Source organism: Panthera uncia, assembly GCF_023721935.1.
Source record: "Panthera uncia isolate 11264 chromosome C1 unlocalized genomic scaffold, Puncia_PCG_1.0 HiC_scaffold_4, whole genome shotgun sequence".
Lineage (NCBI taxonomy): Eukaryota > Metazoa > Chordata > Mammalia > Carnivora > Felidae > Panthera > Panthera uncia.
The window spans coordinates 9,283,138-9,301,096 of NW_026057585.1; the positions used below are offsets into that span (position 1 = coordinate 9,283,138).

At 47.3% G+C, this 17,959-nt stretch overlaps 2 protein-coding genes across 4 annotated transcripts; one reads left to right on the top strand and one right to left on the bottom strand.

The window, feature by feature from the left end:
• Positions 1 to 2: 2 nt before the first annotated feature.
• Positions 3 to 6,866, bottom strand: DCLRE1B (DNA cross-link repair 1B). The gene is made up of 4 exons (XM_049616530.1): positions 6,190 to 6,866; positions 5,331 to 5,496; positions 4,581 to 4,763; positions 3 to 2,990 (listed from the first exon to the last, which is right to left on the bottom strand). Exons 1-4 carry the CDS (start codon positions 6,376 to 6,378, stop codon positions 1,903 to 1,905), a joined length of 1,626 nt encoding a protein of 541 aa, XP_049472487.1. The 5' UTR covers positions 6,379 to 6,866; the 3' UTR covers positions 3 to 1,902.
• A 41-nt stretch (positions 6,867 to 6,907) lies between these two features.
• AP4B1 (adaptor related protein complex 4 subunit beta 1) lies at positions 6,908 to 17,497 on the top strand. Of its 3 annotated transcripts, none has more exons than XM_049616528.1 (11): positions 6,908 to 6,998; positions 7,205 to 7,391; positions 9,104 to 9,328; positions 9,794 to 9,924; positions 10,505 to 10,652; positions 11,172 to 11,668; positions 12,917 to 13,000; positions 13,758 to 13,861; positions 14,548 to 14,755; positions 14,978 to 15,259; positions 15,520 to 17,497. In XM_049616528.1, exons 2-11 carry the CDS (start codon positions 7,279 to 7,281, stop codon positions 15,945 to 15,947), a joined length of 2,220 nt encoding a protein of 739 aa, XP_049472485.1. In that variant the 5' UTR covers positions 6,908 to 6,998; positions 7,205 to 7,278; the 3' UTR covers positions 15,948 to 17,497. The 3 variants fall into 3 exon arrangements, with proteins under 3 accessions (XP_049472485.1, XP_049472484.1, XP_049472486.1); XM_049616527.1 differs by having other exon boundaries at positions 6,915 to 7,097; XM_049616529.1 differs by lacking the exons at positions 9,104 to 9,328; positions 9,794 to 9,924; positions 10,505 to 10,652 and having other exon boundaries at positions 6,917 to 7,391.
• Positions 17,498 to 17,959: the final 462 nt, after the last annotated feature.

Here is a 17,959-nt window from a genome sequence, read left to right on the forward strand (position 1 = left end):
CTCTCAAAAATGAATAAACATTAAAAAAAAAAAAGAATTTTACCAATTATCTAACCTCCAGAGCCATCAGGAGAGGGAGGCATCTCAGTCCTTGTTTTATAGATGAGGAACTGAGGCTCCACTATTCAGGCCTGGTTTCTTTTTACCCCGGGGTGCCCTGGATTCAAGCCAAGGACAATGCCTTGTTTCCTGCTGCCCTACAAGCCTCACCTGCTGCAGCTCCTATTGGGCGCACCGGAGGCTTATAGTGACAAAACAGGGCTGTGTACAGCTTGCCGAAGAGCAAGGCCTTATTTTACTTTATAAACACTTCATATCTTCTTCCCAAAGTAGAAAACCTTTTTATTCCTGGGCAAGAAACAACCTTTATTGCGAGGCTTCCTTCTGAAGTAGTTTTTATTCGTGTGCCCAGCTCTACATGCCTGTACCAAGTCTCAGAGCCTATGGTGTCTGCTGTCCTGCTTATTGGTTTGGCACGTTGTCAGGCTGGGAGCAGAAGGACAGGGCAGAGCTGCACACCCCCAGCCCTTCCACCAGCTGGCTCCTTGGTCTCTGCCCTGGATACTAAAACAAACAGGCTGTGTGCTCTGGCTCCCTACTCAACCCAAGGGGGCGGGGGGCGGGGAGAGCGGCAAATATCCCAGCTATGTGAACAATCAGGAATATCTGGCAGCACATTTGATCTTTTGTAACTTTATTTTGGCTAAATAGTCAGGGCCTCCAGGCGGCTGGGAGGCCATCATACCCTACGTGCACCGTTCAGCTGGGTTCCAGGTATGGCCTTGGTGAAGGGTACCCACTATGCCAGCTGGCTCTCTTCCAGAGAAGTCTCTAGTGACACTAACTGCAGACTCTCATAGAGGCAGGGGCGAGTTTTTCTCTACCATTCCAGGGTTCTTCACTGCTTCCTGTTCCCTCCCAGAGGCAAAGACAGGAAGTCACTTGGACAGGGTCACAGCAAGTTAGTGACATTCGAGATTGTATCATGCCGCCTGGATCACCACTTTACCCTCCAACAGTTCCTAACTTAAAAAATGGAATTTTTATCTGGGACTTTTATCTGGGAAGAAGGGTAAGAAGACTTGGGAATGGCACATGGCGCACAAAATAACAATGGCAGTGACCCGGTCCTTTCTGATTCAGACTGCATCTCTTGCTGCACCCATGTCAGAGGACTGCATGTTCAAAAAAGTTGCAGAAATACTGAGTTCAACAGATTAAGTTACTGTAAGACTTCTCAGAACCTTTAGTGTGCTCATGTATGCTGTGCAGAGGGTATATTGAAAAGTGTTGTTTTATTTTCAGAGACAGAGAATGTGAACAGGGGAGGGGCAGAGAGAAGGGAGAGACATTTTCAAGCAGGCTCCATGCCATTAGCACAGAGCCCCGTGTGGGGCTGGAGCCCACGAAACCGTGAGACTATGACCTGAGCTGAAATAGAGTTAGATGCTCAATCGACTTAGCCACCTAGGCGCCCCTGAAAAGTGTTTCTTAAACGTAGCCAACCATGAAACTAATGGCTTCACGGGCACTAGGATTCCAATGAACACACTTTGTGAGCTACTGCTCCAGGGTGAGCCCACGGGGATCCTGTGAAGATGGAAAAGTAAGGCCTAGGGGTGCCTGGGTGGCTCAGTTGGTTAAGCGTCTGACTTCCGCTCACGTCACGATCTCGCGATCTGTGAGTTCGAGCCCCGCGTCGGGCTCTGTTGCTGACAGCTCGGAGCCTGGAGCCTGTTTCGGATTCTGTCTCCCCGGCTCTCTCTGTCCCTCCCCCACTCGTGCTCCATCTGTCTCTCAAAAATGAATAAATGTAAAAAAAAATTTTTTTAGAAAAGTAAGGCCCAAAACAAAGTCTCTCCAGCAGCCATGGGTCACTATCTTTACAACCGCGGTGTTGGATCAAACGAAGGTGTCATTCTCCTCCCTGTACCTCAGCAAGTGTTTATGGTATTTTTCCACTTGCTGGTCAAAGCCCCTGGAAGAGAACTGGGCCTGGAAAAAGTTCACTGGAGTCAGAAGGTATTTCAGTGCCAGGCCCCTGAACTCAGGAGCCAGGAGAGGGGTTGCCTCGCTGCTGTGAGTCAGGGGACAATCCTGGCCCATCCAAGTGCTCTGGTTCCCTGTGGCTACTGCGCCATCATGGTTTCCCCTGGGGACGGAGTGGGGCCACACACCAATTTCCTCCCCAGTTTCTAGAGACATAAATTCCTCATCTGTAGACCGTAAGTGCACTGACACATTCAAGGGGGCAGTCAGTACAGTCACCATCTTCTGGGACTCTGAGAAAGGGACGGCCCCATCCCGCTCTTTGCTGCAGAGGTCCGGAAGCAACGGTTTTTTGATCTGCAAAGGACAGTGGGAAGCCTGCTTCTCGAGGTGCCCAGAAAGGTTGTCATTCTTGGCCTCCTGCGAGTCCATGTCACCTTGAGATTGATCAGCAGTTTCTGGAAAGGAGTCAAACACGACACCCTGGGTTCTCGGCCTCTTTAGTCTCCTTTCTAACAACAGCCAGAGCAAGCTTGGTTTTCTTGAGGAGGAATTCATATACTGCTGCACAGAGTGCGGGACCAGGGGCACAGAGAGCCTGGGGCTCAGGCTGTCCTGAAAGTAGTCCCTGCAGGGCTGCCGACCGACAATGGGCACCACCTGGCAAGGCTTCAGTGCTGCCACAAAGGCCCGGAGCTCCGAGTAGGAGGAGTGGTCCGAGTAAGGGATAATGTGGATGTCGGGGTGGGAGCTGTGGGTTTTCCGGCTTGTGGGAAGGATGGCAATGGTAGGGTGGGTCTGGTTCCAATGTAGCATGGCAGAACGGCAGACCTCCATGTGGTCCACGGCATGGATGCGGCCGGCCTTCTCCTCCACCGTGAACACGTCTGCCAGGCCCAGAAGCTGCACCAACTCCAGGCGCCGAGGACTCAATACCACCCAGGTCTGAAACTCCAGGGCCAGCTGCTCCAGCAGCGACTCTTTTCCCAGGCTATAGAGTCCTGAACGATGTCAAAGGGAATGGGAAAAGCAAGGGATGAAAGAGAAAGAAGATACTGGAGAATCCTAATAAATCAACCAAATGTTTAACAAAAACACACAAAACTAACAGGGCAATCAGGGAGTGTATCAGGGAGGAGGTGGCATTTGAGCGGAGATACATAGAGGATGGGGGAGGGCTTCACACAGAATCCACTCACTCATTCAGGTCAACAAAGGACAGCATCTACCTGGTGTTAGGCACTATGAAAACAAGCACAAGCCTCAGTCCTCAAGGAGTGTAATCTACATGGGGACCCAGACACAGTGGTCAAGAGCAATGTTAAAAGCATGCACACACTATTATGAGAGCATAGGAAAGTATCTACCAGTTGATTACAGGGAAGGTTTCCTGAAAATGGCCACCGAGCGGTCCTAAACGACAGGTGTAAGTTCACCTGGCAGGGGAAGGGGGTGGTTCGGTGTCACTAAAGTGCAGACAAGGAACTGGCAGGAAATGACACAGGAGAGGTAAGCAAGGCTTGTATGATAGAGAGCCTGTATATATTGCTAAGGAGCTTGAACTTAATTCTGTAAGTGAAAGAGAGCTATTAAAGAGTTTGCACCAGGAAAATGGCTAATTTTAATCACAGGAATATTATGATCTGAGGAGGGCTTTAGGGAAAAAAAATGTGACAGCAGTGTTACTGGATTGCCTGCATGAGGAAATGCTGAAAGCATAAGTACTGGTTAGAAGGCCCCAAAATGTTTTACGCTGTTGTGGAATCGCTAGAACAAACACACAGTTGGTTTCTTGATGTGTCTGATTTGAAGCTCGGCATTCACTTGAATATCTACGTTCTGATAAATTTCACTTGCTCAGATAACAAAGGTTTACTGATTGCCTCCTCAGGCATTAATCTAAGCATCTGAGATATATCCATAAGGAAAGCAAAGAGCCCTGCCATTGTGGAATTCTAGCAGGGGGAGACAAAAAGCAAATACGATAGCATGTAAATTGTGGAATACATTATAAGGTGATGAGTGCAATACTGGCCCTCTCCTATTTAAAAACCTTCAACAGCTTTTTGTCCAAATGTAACCATTTGGATGAAGTTACATTTGGGATTACATTTAGGATCAAGTTGAAGCTTACAAGCAAGCACTTCAGCCCCTCCTGCCTTTCCAGCCTCCTCACCCACTACGTGTCCACCATACCGGCTGCTGCCTCTCTGTTCCACAAACAAGACTTCTTCCTACCTCCATCCATGCTCTCAAGGAGTGTGAGTGTGTGTGTGTGTGTGTGTGTGTGTGTGTGTGTGTCAAGAGAAGTAGAGAACAAACAATAAGTAATAGCTTGGATCAAAGCATGGATAAGAGTAAGGTGATGAGTGCTATGAAAAAATAAAACAGTTGGTTACAGAAGATCAGGAGTTGGGCATGTGAGAGTATGAGAGTAGAGATGGTTGGAAGATTGCAATTTAAATAAGGTGGTCAGGGTAGGTTTCACGGAGAAGGGGACATCTACGAAGACCTAAAAGACACGTGAAACCCTCCCAAAACCCAAGATTCGCTAGCTTTCAGTGAGAGAAAAAGGAAAGGAAACCACTCACCAATCTTTATGTTATGCTGTGGATGCTTTCGAATGAGCTCGATAATCTGGCGGGCAGCTTCTTGTCGGGAGGGAAGAACCCGGGCTGGGTTGCAATTGGTGTTATCTAGGTATAAGGTATGGATCTGTTTCCCTAGTTTCAGGGCTGGCTCCTTTAGCATGGATGGTGTATACCGAAAGTCACCTGGAAGAATATATGGGGGGCAGAGAGTCAGAGACAAAAGTATAGAAGACGAGCCCCTCCCACTTAAAAAAATGTTTATTTATTTTGAAAGAAAGAGAGGGAGAGAGAGCAGCAGAGGAGGGACAGAAAGAGAGGAAGACAGAGAAGCCCAAGCAGGCTCCACACTGTCAACACCAAGCCCAACACAGGGTTCAAACCCACGGACCGTGAGATCATGACCTGAGCCAAAACCAAGAGTCGGACACTTAACCAACTGAGCCACCCAAGTGCCCCAAGCCTCTCTCACTTTCAACAGCTGATGGACATTTGCTTACCAGCCTGTGGAAAAACTGTCAGGGAGTCTGGCACTAATACAGTATAGCTTCTTTTTAGAAATGTCTCCATTCTGTTTCTGTTTTTATTATTCTTTACAAGGTCTGGACCCATAAAGCGTGGGAAATCAGTTGAGAAAGGTCACTGTGCTCACATGGGATGAAGCTAGGAGGCCTCCAGACTTCTGAGTTAAGGCTGCTCAAGAAAAGTAGTATCTAGTCTGGGAAGGTGGGAGAGACCCCTTGGGAGGCCCACCTGTGTAGAGGATGGTTCCAAAGTATCCTTCAAAGAGAAACATGACAGAGCCAGGGCAGTGATTGGCATCCAGGAGGGTTACAGTCATGGTCTCTCGCCCAATTTCATCTAGAGGCAGGACATGGCTCTCACCAACCTCCAGGGCTCGGATCCACTTCTTGGATACCTGGGGGGAAAGTTGGTCATTCTACTGAACACAAACTCTCCTCGATACTGTCTTGGGTTAGGAATCACCCCTTTACCCAAGTGAGGGAAAGCTGACCACATCCTAAACCACCCTGTAGCAGAAGCTGTAATAGAGATTCTCCCAAATCCCCCACTCTTCCCTCCCACCCTTTCTACAGTTTAAATGAAAGAGTCCAGAAAACACTCTAGGCAGCGTCTCTCAAACTATCTGATCATAATAATCTCTTGGGGGCACCTGTTAAAATTCTAACCAGATTTCCAGGACCTGCACCAGCTATATCTACTGGATCAGAAGGGGGGGGGGGGGGGGGGAGAAAATGGGGGAGGGGGTACTGCAGAATGTGTATAGTCACCCAGCATATTAGGTGGATTCTTCTGAGACAAGTTTAGGAAACACTGGCCTAGCTGATATGAAAATACAGGTACAGTTTCCTTAGCTGGACCAAAAGATCTCCCCAACTTATAGCTGAAACATCGCAGGTCAGCCAGTCAAGAAACCACACTCCCATTCTGGGCTAAGAACGTATTTCTGGGTTCAAACAACTCCCGCACTGGTAAAAATCGGTCCTCCTGGTCCCTAACCTGCGAGTCTGAGGCTGTGACAGATAGGAAATCCCCACCCAGATGCTCGGCCCACCTCTCAGAGGACTCCAGCACCCCCCCACCCCCGTACCTGTAGGTGACGATGCACGAGGTAAGCAGTGATTGGGGAGCAGTAGAGGGGCCGGGCCCAGGTGCTAGACAAACCCACGGTGTGGTCCGAGTGCATGTGGGACAAAAAGAAGAGCCGTGCGGAACCAGCCCGACGCAGGCTCCAAAAGTCCACAGCGATGGGCGTATGGGGGATCAGGGTCCCGTTCATGGTGGCGGGGCTGGAGGGTCACCAGCGAGATCTTCATGGGCACAGAGCTGCCGCGTGAGGCTCCTGCAACCACGCCCTGAAGAAAGTCACGCTGGGGCAAGAACGCGGACAGAACCCCTAACGGGAAGCCAGCCCAGTAGAGGAATAAGTCCCTAGCGTGGGGAGAAAAAGGAAGTGGCCGTGCTCTTGCGAGTCCTGGGTGGAATCGCAAACCGCCAAAGACTCTCGGCGGAGCGCCACTCCTACCCGCGCGCGGGAGCCGGGGCCAAGGCCGGGCGCTCAAAGCGCGCGCTGCTGGGCGGAGACAGGCCGAAGCAGCCGATTTCCGACGGCCCGCAGCGCCTCCACCAGAGGGAGCCGCGCGGCTGCGCCTGGAGGTGAGAGGTGGGGGAAGGGCGCCCTAAGGTCGGCGTCCGGGCGACGCTAGGCGCTGGCCGCGAGAAGGTGAGTGGCAGCTGCTGTGCGCGGTCGGCCTCAAGGAGGCGGGACTTCCGCAGAAAGCTTGACTGGGCCTATCCTTGGCGGCAACCGCGCGGAGGCGCAAGAAGGGCTGGAACTGGAGAGGGAGGGGTCTGCAGACTGTCGGCGGCCCGGCTGGAAATGGGGCGGAGGGCCTCGAGGTAGCGGGAGAGGTGTCGGGGCGCCGCGATCCGGCCTGCAGGTCCCGGGCAGGAACCACAGAGCCTTGTTCGGGGCTCGCCGGGGCGCGGAGAGGCTTGGTGAGAGTGTGCTGGGGCCTGGACTCCGGCCCCGGCCCCGGGGAAGCCGAGGCTGGGGCGAGATCACGCCTTTCGCGTCGCCGCTGACTGACCTTTGCTTTACCCAGGTTCCCACGTCAGGGCTGGGAGGAGCCGGCGAGTTACCTAGGGGTGTGCGGGGACTGCCCCGCGACTGTGGACGATGCCGTACCTTGGCTCCGAGGACGTGGTGAAGGAGCTGAAGAAAGCTCTGTGTAACCCTCACATTCAGGCGGATAGGCTGCGCTACCGGAATGTCATCCAGCGAGTGATTAGGTATCCCCTACCGCCCGAACTCCCCGTGGCAGCCCCCATCCCGGCCCTCCACCCCCGGCCGCTCCCAAAGAGTGAATGAACTCAGGGCAGGCTAGGATTTGGGCTTCCTGCTTCTCTGCATGGCCGTCGCAGCCTCCCTTTGTGGGACTTCCTTGACTTCGTTTACTCTGCGGGGTGGTTACGCCCATGTTTTGAACTTACACTGCTGCCCCCCCCCCCCCCAGATCTATAGAATCTAGTACATAAACCCCTTTGTATCTTCAGACCCACATATCCTGCTGCTTGGCATTCCCACTTGGACATTTCTTCAAAGACCTGCAAAATAGCACCTTACATCCTTCCCCTCTCCCCAAACCTGCTCTTCCACTTATGTTTGGGTTGATGAATGTCACCATCCAGCTGACCAAGGGAGGGACTCAGTCTTGATGAGGCCCGATTTTCACTTCTCAAGTCAGATGGTATGGATACACAGTTCTAAATATCCATCCTCTTTTATTCTATTTTTTTAAAAAAAATTTTAGTGTTTATTTTTGGGAGAGGGAGAAACAGAGCGTGAGCGGGGGAGGGGTAGAGAGAGGGGGAAACACAGAATCCGAAGCAGGCTCCTGGCTCTGAGCCCTCAGCACAGAGCCCCACGCGGAGCTGGAGCTGGAACTCAAACCGTGAGATCATGACCTGAGATGAAGTCGAAGCTGAATCGACTGAGCCCCCCAAGCTCCCCATCCATCCTCTTTTTAACGAATTTTTGTGTATTTATTTTTTATTGGTCCTGTTCTTCTGGTTTTATTACCAAAGCAATTGCAGTAGCTTGCTAATAGGTTACCTTGCCTCATTTCAAGTAGAATTTTTCTAACATGAATTTGAATGTATATAACTCTTGGCCTGCAATTGTGGTTCACAAACTTAGTATGCACAACAGTCCCTTGCAGTGCTTTAAAAAAAAAAAGAAAAGAAAGAAAGAAAAAGAAAAATCAAAGTTTTCATCCAGTCCAGTAATGCTGCTTTCAGTAGGGTGGGATGGAACCCAGGAATATGCGTTTTAAACAGACACCCCATCTGACTCCTGTAGGAAACCATAGTTTGAGAAACTGATCTACAGAATAAAGTCCACATTTCTTACAGTACCCAAAGAACACCCTAACGCAACTACTCACAGACTCTCAAAAGAATGTAGCATTCTTGCTGATGCCTATGTGCCTTATAGCATCTATCATTACCTGTCTACTACACCTGCCTGACAAATTCCAGCTCGTTCAACTAAAGTGTTACTTCTGTGGAAACATTTTATGGTTTCTTGGCAGTATTAGACCTCTGATCCCCCACTGCACCTTGTCTGTTACTTCTGTGTTAATACTTACCGACCATATTGTAATTAGTGGTGTTTTTGTCTTGCTCCTTAATACGGTTTGAGTTGCTAGAGATCTGAGACCATGCTTTTTTCAAAATTATGACCCCAGAGCATATCCCTGGAATGTAGAAGCTGAATTTCACTGGAATGTTCCAGGGATTCAATAACTATTTCTTGAATGAATAGAAGAAAATGTATTGTAGGCCTATCGTGTGAAGTATTGTGCAATGTGATAGACAACGTAGACCTGGTTGCTTTCCTCATAATCTAGTTGGATAACTGGGATGTGTATAGGTAAAACACCTTTTGTTATAGGCTGGGGATTATGTATTTTACTTCTTCCTGCTATGTGTGTTGGTTTTAGGCACATGACTCAGGGCTTGGACATGTCTGGTGTTTTCATGGAAATGGTGAAGGCCAGTGCCACCGTAGATATTGTTCAGAAGAAGTTGGTTTATCTGTACATGTGTACATATGCCCCCCTGAAACCAGATCTGGCTCTCTTGGCCATTAATACGCTGTGCAAAGACTGTTCGGATCCCAATCCAATGGTGCGGGGGCTGGCATTACGGAGCATGTGTAGTCTCAGGTGAGTACCCTCTTCCAGGACTGTTTATCAGTGGTTGATGATTTCGGGAGATCATGGGGCAGGTTTTTAACGATGATAATTTATCTGAGCTTCTTAATCATGGGGCACATGCAGTTGTAACCTGAACTCAGGTTTTCAGCCATTGCTTAGGCTTGAAAAACTATGTCCTATGGTTTCCTTAAAGGGAGTTTTCCATCCTCACTCTTGCTGAGATACTTCGTGCTTTTGGTTAAAGATTTCTAAACAGTTATGTAGACATATAGTTTTGTTGCCCATGCAGTGTTATTCCAAATGAAAAGTCAAGTATGACTTTTTAAGTTTGGCCAGTGGCTTTCTCTAATTTTTTATGACATGATAGATGTACATTCAAACATTTACCAAACCTTCTGTGTTAAGGGCATAGGGCCTGAATTATGTCAAAACTAGTGTTTTAGGATCTGGCTGACTCCAGGATGTGTTGCTTAGGATGCCTGGTGTGCAGGAATACATCCAACAGCCTATTCTCAATGGTCTGCGAGATAAGGCTTCATATGTCAGGAGGGTGGCAGTCCTTGGTTGTGCCAAGATGCATAATCTTCACGGAGACTCGGAAGTGGGTAAGTTTCAGTGTAATCCATCATGATTCATATTTTTTTGTGTCTCCATTATATGTTTGACTTTGGAAAAGGTCACGTGGCTTTGGTAGGAAATCGTAATGTGGCTGTGTACTTGTTTCTCTTTTTTTCTTTAAGGTTTATTTATTTATTGTGAGAGAGTGAGAATGAGTGGGGGAGGGGCAGAGAGCGAGGGAGAAAGAATCCTAAGCAGGCTCTGCACCAACTCAGGGCTCAATCCCATAAACCATGGGATCACAGCCTAAGCTGAGATCAAGAGTCAGTCAGATGCCTAACCGACTGAGCCACGCAGGCACCCCTGTATGTGTCTCTAAGTAGAAAGGCTGGCTTGGTATTTTCTGAGATTGGAGAAGTCTTTTCTTTGGAGCCCAGGTGAGATCCTTTGCATTAGCTACTTAGAACAGTCTGGGGATGGCTTTTTTTTGTGCTTTGCATTTTATTATTGCCTTTGTTATTTTTGTAGCAGAGAAGTTCAGCTTTATCTGCCTGGAGCTATTGTCCTGGTTCTATTCCTGTGACTCTGAAACTGTTCTTTATCTGAGATCTTTATGCTCTTTTATAGACGGTGCTCTGGTAAATGAATTATACAGTTTGCTGCGTGACCAGGATCCAATTGTGGTTGTGAACTGCCTGAGGTCTCTAGAGGAAATTCTGAGACAGGAAGGAGGTGTTGTCATCAACAAGCCCATCGCCCACCATCTCTTAAATCGGTTTGGATGCCTCAGTCCTCTTTTTGTTATGATGAGATCTGCATCCTAGTGGGGTCTTGATACGTTGGATTAAGGGGACGTCTTGAACAACTTCTATAGAGTAGTAAAATTAACAGTAGCTATTAGTTTCCTCATATTTTATTGAGAGAATATTCTTTTATTTGTCTTAGTTTCTTTTGGTCATATAGAGAGATGGCAGAAATATCCTGTGGAAATAGGTTCTGTCCTCCTCTACGATCATTATGTCCCCCAAACTAAGCCATTTTTGTTGTCTTAAAGAATCTGGATCTAGGTATAGCAATCACGGTCTTTGGCCTTAGATGAGTGAGAATGTGTACTGTGAACTCCTCTTGGAATTTAAAGCCTGTTTTGTGTCCACTTTAAATAGTACCTAAAAATAATTCTGTTATGGCACAATCTGTTTTCAAGAATTCTCTCCTTGTTTTGATGAACAGGTGACAGTTGCACGGAGATGGTCCTCATTTGGTTGCTAAAATAGTGCTTTCCTTTTTTGGACAGAATGCCAAAACTGGACCAATGGGGCCAGGCTGAAGTATTGAACTTTCTGCTACGCTACGAACCCCGCAGTGAGGAGGAGCTGTTTGACATTCTCAATCTGTTGGATAGCTTTCTCAAGAGCAGTAGCCCAGGTGTGGTGATGGGAGCCACGAAACTCTTTCTGATCTTGGCAAAAAAATTCCCCCACGTACAAACCGACGTGCTTGTGCAAGTCAAGGGACCTTTGCTGGCCGCCTGTTCTTCAGAGAGCCGCGAGCTCTGCTTTGCTGCCCTCTGTCACGTGCGTCAGATCTTGCATAGTCTGCCGGGTCACTTTAGCAGCCACTACAAAAAGTTTTTTTGCTCTTACTCGGAGCCGCACTACATCAAGCTGCAGAAGGTGGAGGTGCTGTGTGAGCTGGTGAACGATGAGAACGTGCAGCAGGTGCTAGAGGAGCTCCGGGGCTACTGTACCGATGTGTCAGCCGACTTTGCCCAGGCTGCCATCTTTGCCATAGGTAGGTGTCTGCCGCTTTTCCTTTTTGAGCGCTCGGGCCAGCCAGAAAGCTGTGGAACCATAGGGAATAAACAGGAACGAATCTTGCGGCAGAGACAAAGTACCATGCACCAAAGAACTGGGAGTCAGTGACCACAGAAGGAGTGGGGGGGGGGGGTGTTTTCGTCAACACTGGTGTTGCCGTACCTGCCAGGATAGAGGCTACAGGTAACTCAGACTATAGTACTTAAAATTTACATTGCTGTCCAGAATGCTTTCCCATATATCATCTTAGCACGGTCTTGGGAGGCAGTCAGGAAAAGTGGACAAGGGTTATCGCTTCATTTTAGAAATGAAGAAACTCAGGCACAAGAAGGTTATTGCCAGAAGGTCACGTAGTTCCTGAAGTGCGACTGGAACCCAGCTCTCCAGACTCAACGTCCTGTGTCAATTGACCATTTGTCTATTGAGCTTCTACTATGGGCTGTGTATCGTGCTCAGTGCAGAGCGGCGCAGAATGAGTCCTAAATATCACAGGCTTTTTCATACTACTCTGTGTGGAATTCAAAAAGCCAGAATGACTCACAGAATGAAAGCAGCTGGGGAACTACGTTTTGTTGGAGGGCTTCAAGCGGAAGAGGAGAAGGAACCGTCCTATGAGAATAAAGATTGGTTATTTTTAGGGGCAAGAGGAGGGAACAAAGAGGAGATCGTAGAACTCCTGCAGTCAGGAGACTACTGTCGAGGGTTCCCAGCAGGGACACTCCTGTGCAGCTGTGCTGTACCAAGCCGTGGCCTCGTGTCTGGCTGCCACGTGAATACCTCTGTTACTGAAAGTTTTCAACGTTGTTCGATGGAAAAATCATTTTTACCAAACTTGGGAAGATCAAGCAAGGTGTGATTTTTTTTTTTTTTTTTTTTTAAAGTATCTTTGGGGGCGCCTGGGTGGCACAGTCGGTTAAGCGTCCGACTTCAGCCAGGTCACGATCTCGCGGTCCGTGAGTTCGAGCCCCGCGTCAGGCTCTGGGCTAATGGCTCGGAGCCTGGAGCCTGTTTCCAATTCTGTGTCTCCCTCTCTCTCTGCCCCTCCCCCATTCATGCTCTGTCTCTCTCTGTCCCAAAAATAAATAAAAAACGTTGAAAAAATAAATAAATAAATAAATAAATAAAGTATCTTTGGTCCTCTTATGTTTGGCTGGTGGGAAATTATTTTAGAACGAGGTGCTGGTATGTGACTTACCACTTTTCTGTGCTTTCTGTTCCTCTGTAGGTGGTATCGCCAGGACCTACACAGATCAGTGTGTGCAGATTCTAACAGAGTTGCTGGGGCTTCGACAAGAGCACATTACCACAGGTAATGGCTGGCTACCCTTTGAGCATTTTTTTGTTTTGCTTTTTTTTGTCAATTGCTTGCCCTGTAGTAGTTGCCCCCCAAAAATGCTTGTTGTTCAGTAACATAGAGGTTTAAACTTTTCTTTGTGTTATATCGTCTGTTGCCATCAGAGAAGCATAGGGTCCATAGATCTAACAGGTAGGGGGTTTTCAGGTTGCCATGACTCTACAAGGCTGTTCTGTACATAATGAAGGGTTCTAGGATGCTGTGCTTGTTAATTCCCCAGCTTTACCCTCTTACTGCTTTATGGCAGCAGTGGCTTCCAGGGCTGGGACTGGGGTGAGGGAAGCAAGGTACCCAGGATGCAAACATTTAAAGAGGCACTCACTCTCAGGTTCATGCAAGTGCTAACCCTGCATGTTTTCTTAAATTTTACACCCCCAGCACCTTGTTTGCCTCACCCTAGTTCCAACACTGGTGGCTCCATTTACACCGTCTTCAGAATATCATTGAACATGACCCCACATTTGCTTTACATTTTACCAAGCGCTTTTGCACATGTTAGCTCATTTAGCCTCCTAGCGATCCAAAAGGAGCAGCACTCGTAAGAAATTATTGCCCGTGTCAGACATTTCTCAGATAATCGTTGACCACCCCTCCAACACCCATTTTACCGAACTTCATCTAGCAAACTAGTCTGAATATGTGACTTCTCTTAAGATTCCTTCCTGCGTGGAGCCTCTAATCCTGTGCTCTTGTATCCTGAGCTGTGTTGTAGTGGTGGTGCAAACTTTCCGAGACCTGGTTTGGTTGTGTCCTCAGTGTACGGAAGCTGTGTGTCAGGCCCTGCCCGGCTGTGAGGAGAACATTCAAGATAGCGAGGTAGATGGTAATTCTCCTTTACTAACAGGCAGAAGGGGAATGCTTGGGACCCTGCTCTGTGAAATGGAATCTAATTCTTCTTTCTACCCAGTCTGAATGTGGCTATCCTTAGAATTGACTGCCACCTCAGATTCTCTTTTGGGTATAGATAGGATAGAAGAGATAAAAACTGGAGATTGATCTATGGTTTTTATTACAGATGCTTTAATATCATCGTTCTCTTGAACAGTTTTGAGTCAGAGGCTTAGACAATGGAGTTTTCAGCTGGAATGAGAATCAGAATCATTTGTGGAATTAACAGATATTTGGGCCTCACCACAGGCCTACCTACTTTGATTTGCACTCTAGGTCAATTACCACTTTCATGAAGTGGTTAGAGGAGTGTTTCAGTAGCTTCCACCGATACATTAAACCCTAGACTGGGGCGGAGGCCCCCTAACTGAAAAAGCCTTATTACCTAACCAACACGGGCTATGAGAGTCTTGAGTCTCCTTTCGTGTGGTAGCATTTTGTTCGTATTTGTTGTAAAGAGTGGTGTTGGGTGGAGGATCGATGCAGTGCGAGTTGAAGTAAATGTAGGATTATGCTTTTTCCGCTGCCATTGGGCGGGGGTGGGAAGTCGAACCTGCCACCGTGTTTCAGACAGCCGAATGTTGAGCACCTGCTCTTACCCCTTCATTCCCTAGGGGAAACAGGCCCTTATTTGGCTCCTTGGTGTCCATGGGGAGAGAATTCCCAATGCTCCCTATGTGTTGGAAGACTTCGTGGAGAATGTGAAGTCAGAGACGTTTCCAGCCGTGACGATGGAGCTGCTCACTGCGCTGCTGCGCCTTTTCCTCTCCCGGCCTGCCGAGTGCCAGGACACGCTGGGGCGCCTGTTACATTACTGCATAGGTAGGCTCTTCCGAGGGAGTCGCACTTGCCGTGTCAGATGGTAAATACCCTCACAGCTTACACTGTTGGGTGAGTCATGTCTGGTGCCCAAGAAGACAATGTTAATGATTTTCTGGGGCTTCCTCCCTCCTTCCTTTTGTTTTCCCCGTTGTGGTTGGCACAGGGTAGAAAGAGTGTTTTGGTTTTTGTTTGTAACTAACTCGGTCTCTTGTCTCACCTCAGAGGAAGAAAAGAATATGGCAGTACGAGACCGAGGTCTCTTCTATTACCGCCTTCTCTTAGCCGGCATTGATGAAGTGAAGCGGATCCTCTGTAGCCCTAAATCTGACCCTTCTCTTGGACTTTTGGAAGATCAGGCAGAAAGACCTGTGAATAGCTGGGCCTCAGACTTCAACACGCTGGTGCCAGTCTATGGCAAAGCCCGCTGGGCAACCATCTCTAAATACCAGGGGGCAGAGCGTCGGGGCCCAGAGCTTCCTGACACTGCGTCCTTTGCCACCTCAGGTAAAAATAGTCCTTACTTTAGATCTTATCATGAAAACTCTTTATCTTTTGTAATGACTGGTAGAAAGTAGGGTACTAGCTATATCTCAGACTGTTGCCTGAATTGAAGTCTTTGTGAGCAAGAAAGAAGTTCCTCGTTGGTGATTTTAACAATGTATCCAAAGATAAAAGTCACATTGTGTATTTTTGGAAATCTAGATAGAAAACATAGTTCCTATAGATTAAGAAGATCTCTTACAGAAGCTTTCTGACTCTTTTAGGTCCCCTGATTCCTGAAGAGAACAAGGAGAGGGTACAAGAACTCCCTGATTCTGGAGCCCTCGTGCTAGTCCCCAATTGCCAGCTTACTGCTGAGTATTTTGAGAAAACTTGGTTTAGCCTGAAAGTTGCTCATCAGCAGGTGTTCCCTTGGCGGGGAGCAGTCCATCCTGACACTCTCCAGATGGCCCTACAAGTAGTGAACATCCAGACCATCGCAATGAGCAGGGCCGGGGCTCATCCGTGGAAAGCCTATCTCAGTGCTCAGGATGACACTGGGTGTCTGTTCCTAACAGAACTGCTGTTGGAGTCCGAGAACTCGGAAATGCAGATCTCTGTGAAACAAAATGAGCCAAGGACCGAGACGCTGAATAGTTTTATTTCTGTATTAGAAACTGTGTTTGGAACAATTGGAGACATAAAATCATAACAGATTCTTGCTGCCTGTCCTAAGTGAGATGAACAGCTATCAGAGTTCCTAGTTTTTCTTATTAGAGTTGCCTGTAAGTCCAGATGATATCCAATGCAATGGAGAATGGGTAATCTCAGAATCAGGATTCTTATGGTTTTGTCCAAAGACTGTTGGCTTATTCCTCTCATACCTATTGGTGGATGACCCCATTTTTCCAGGTGATGTTGAAAAGGTTAATGTTGGTAAGGGGATGGGAACAGGCTAAGGATAGGATTTGGATTCTTTTCTAATCCGTTTTAGGGATTGTCGTACTCATTAAAGATGCCTGAAGTCTATGGAAACTGGTGAAGTCATCGTTTGTGGAGGTCATCTTTTCTTCCCTGTGTTACTGCAATAAATTCCTCACTGGCCTCATATTCCTAATCGTGCTTTTTAAGGCCAGAGTTCAAAGTCCTTAGTGCAGTATCCAGAGTACCTCTGCCGCGTCATATCTCACTGCTTGCCCAGACGCTGTTCTTGCCAAAGCAAACCACTTGCATTCCTTGAATGCACAAGGCGCTCTCTCACCTCTGTGCTTTGGTACTTGCTTTTATTTCTTAGCTAGAACATTTCCTTACCCTCCTATCTTCTTTCTTTAAGTGAAATCTAGTCTGTCTGTCAGTGTTCTGCTCAGTCATGAGCTCTTTCAGGAAGTGTTCTGTGACCCTCACTGCCTTCATTATGGATCCTGTTCAAGCTGCCAAGGCTTCCAGTGCATGTGTCCCCCTGCTACTGTTGTAACTGTTTTCTGTCACTCTTCCTTGCTTTTAATTTTATTCATACCTACCCACATTTTATACATTAATCGAGGCAACTTATGGCAAGAGCAGATGTAATAAAATGATTTAAAGTACAAATAACCAGTAAATTATAGACAACCAGAGGATCTACAACAGGGAAAGTAGAAATACCTCTTAAGCCCGGCTTGGTTAGAGATGGGGAGGTACACAAATGTTCAGGCTTAAGGGCCTACATACTTGGTAGAGAGGAGTCTCCAATGTAGCTCTGTAAGTGATTTAGTAGTCAGGCTGAAGAGAAGTAGTTATATAGTTGTCATCAGAGAAGAAGAAACCCTCCAATATTAATTTCTAAGAGAAATTTACACATAGTTTCACATGGGTAGCACTGAGTGGTAGGTACAAAATTGTTACGGGAAGTTAGCAATGGGTTTGTCATGACTTAACAGTGTTCTTCAGTGAAAGAGAATGTAACTTTAACATGGAACTTACGTCCTTCTTCAAGGACGTAAGATAACATGATCCAAATATCATCTAGCTTAATTCAATGACTTCTTCAACCTAGATACATAAATGGACTGCATACCTTAAAAAATTTTTTTTCACCCCTCACTTCTCTCAACTAGGCTCTTAATAAGAAGAGTATATAACAGACAGTGTTGAATTTTCTGGCAAGGGCCTGGGGTTTGTGCATTGTTTCCCCCTGGACAATTTCCCAGGACAGTGATTTTCTTTCCTTCTACCTCCATAGTTGGCCACATGGTGATTACTCAATAAATGTTTATTGAATGAGTGGCTGTAAGTAATTAGATTCTGATGATATTTTGGGATTGGTGTTTGAAGTGTGTTTTGTTATATTGTATCAATCAAACACAATCATAATGGAAGTCTATCTAGACTGGGATTTCTCAAAATTGACATTTGGGGCCAGATAATTCTTTATTGTGGAGGGTTTTCCCGTGTCCTGTAGGATGATTGTTAGCGGCATCTTTGGTCTATACCCACTACATGCCAATAGAACCCCTAGTTGTAACAAAAATATCTGCAGACATTGCCAAAGGTGCCTTGGGGGGACAAAATCACCCCCCATTGAGAATGACTGATCTAGATCATGGGTCCCCAGGGATTAGATGTAGAGTGATCAGAACAGCTTCAGAATTGCATTTTCCATAGTTTGACTTGTTTGGTTAAAACATGAATGTTTGGGGCCCCTGGGTGGCTCAGTCCGTTAGGTGTCTGACTTCAGCTCAGGTC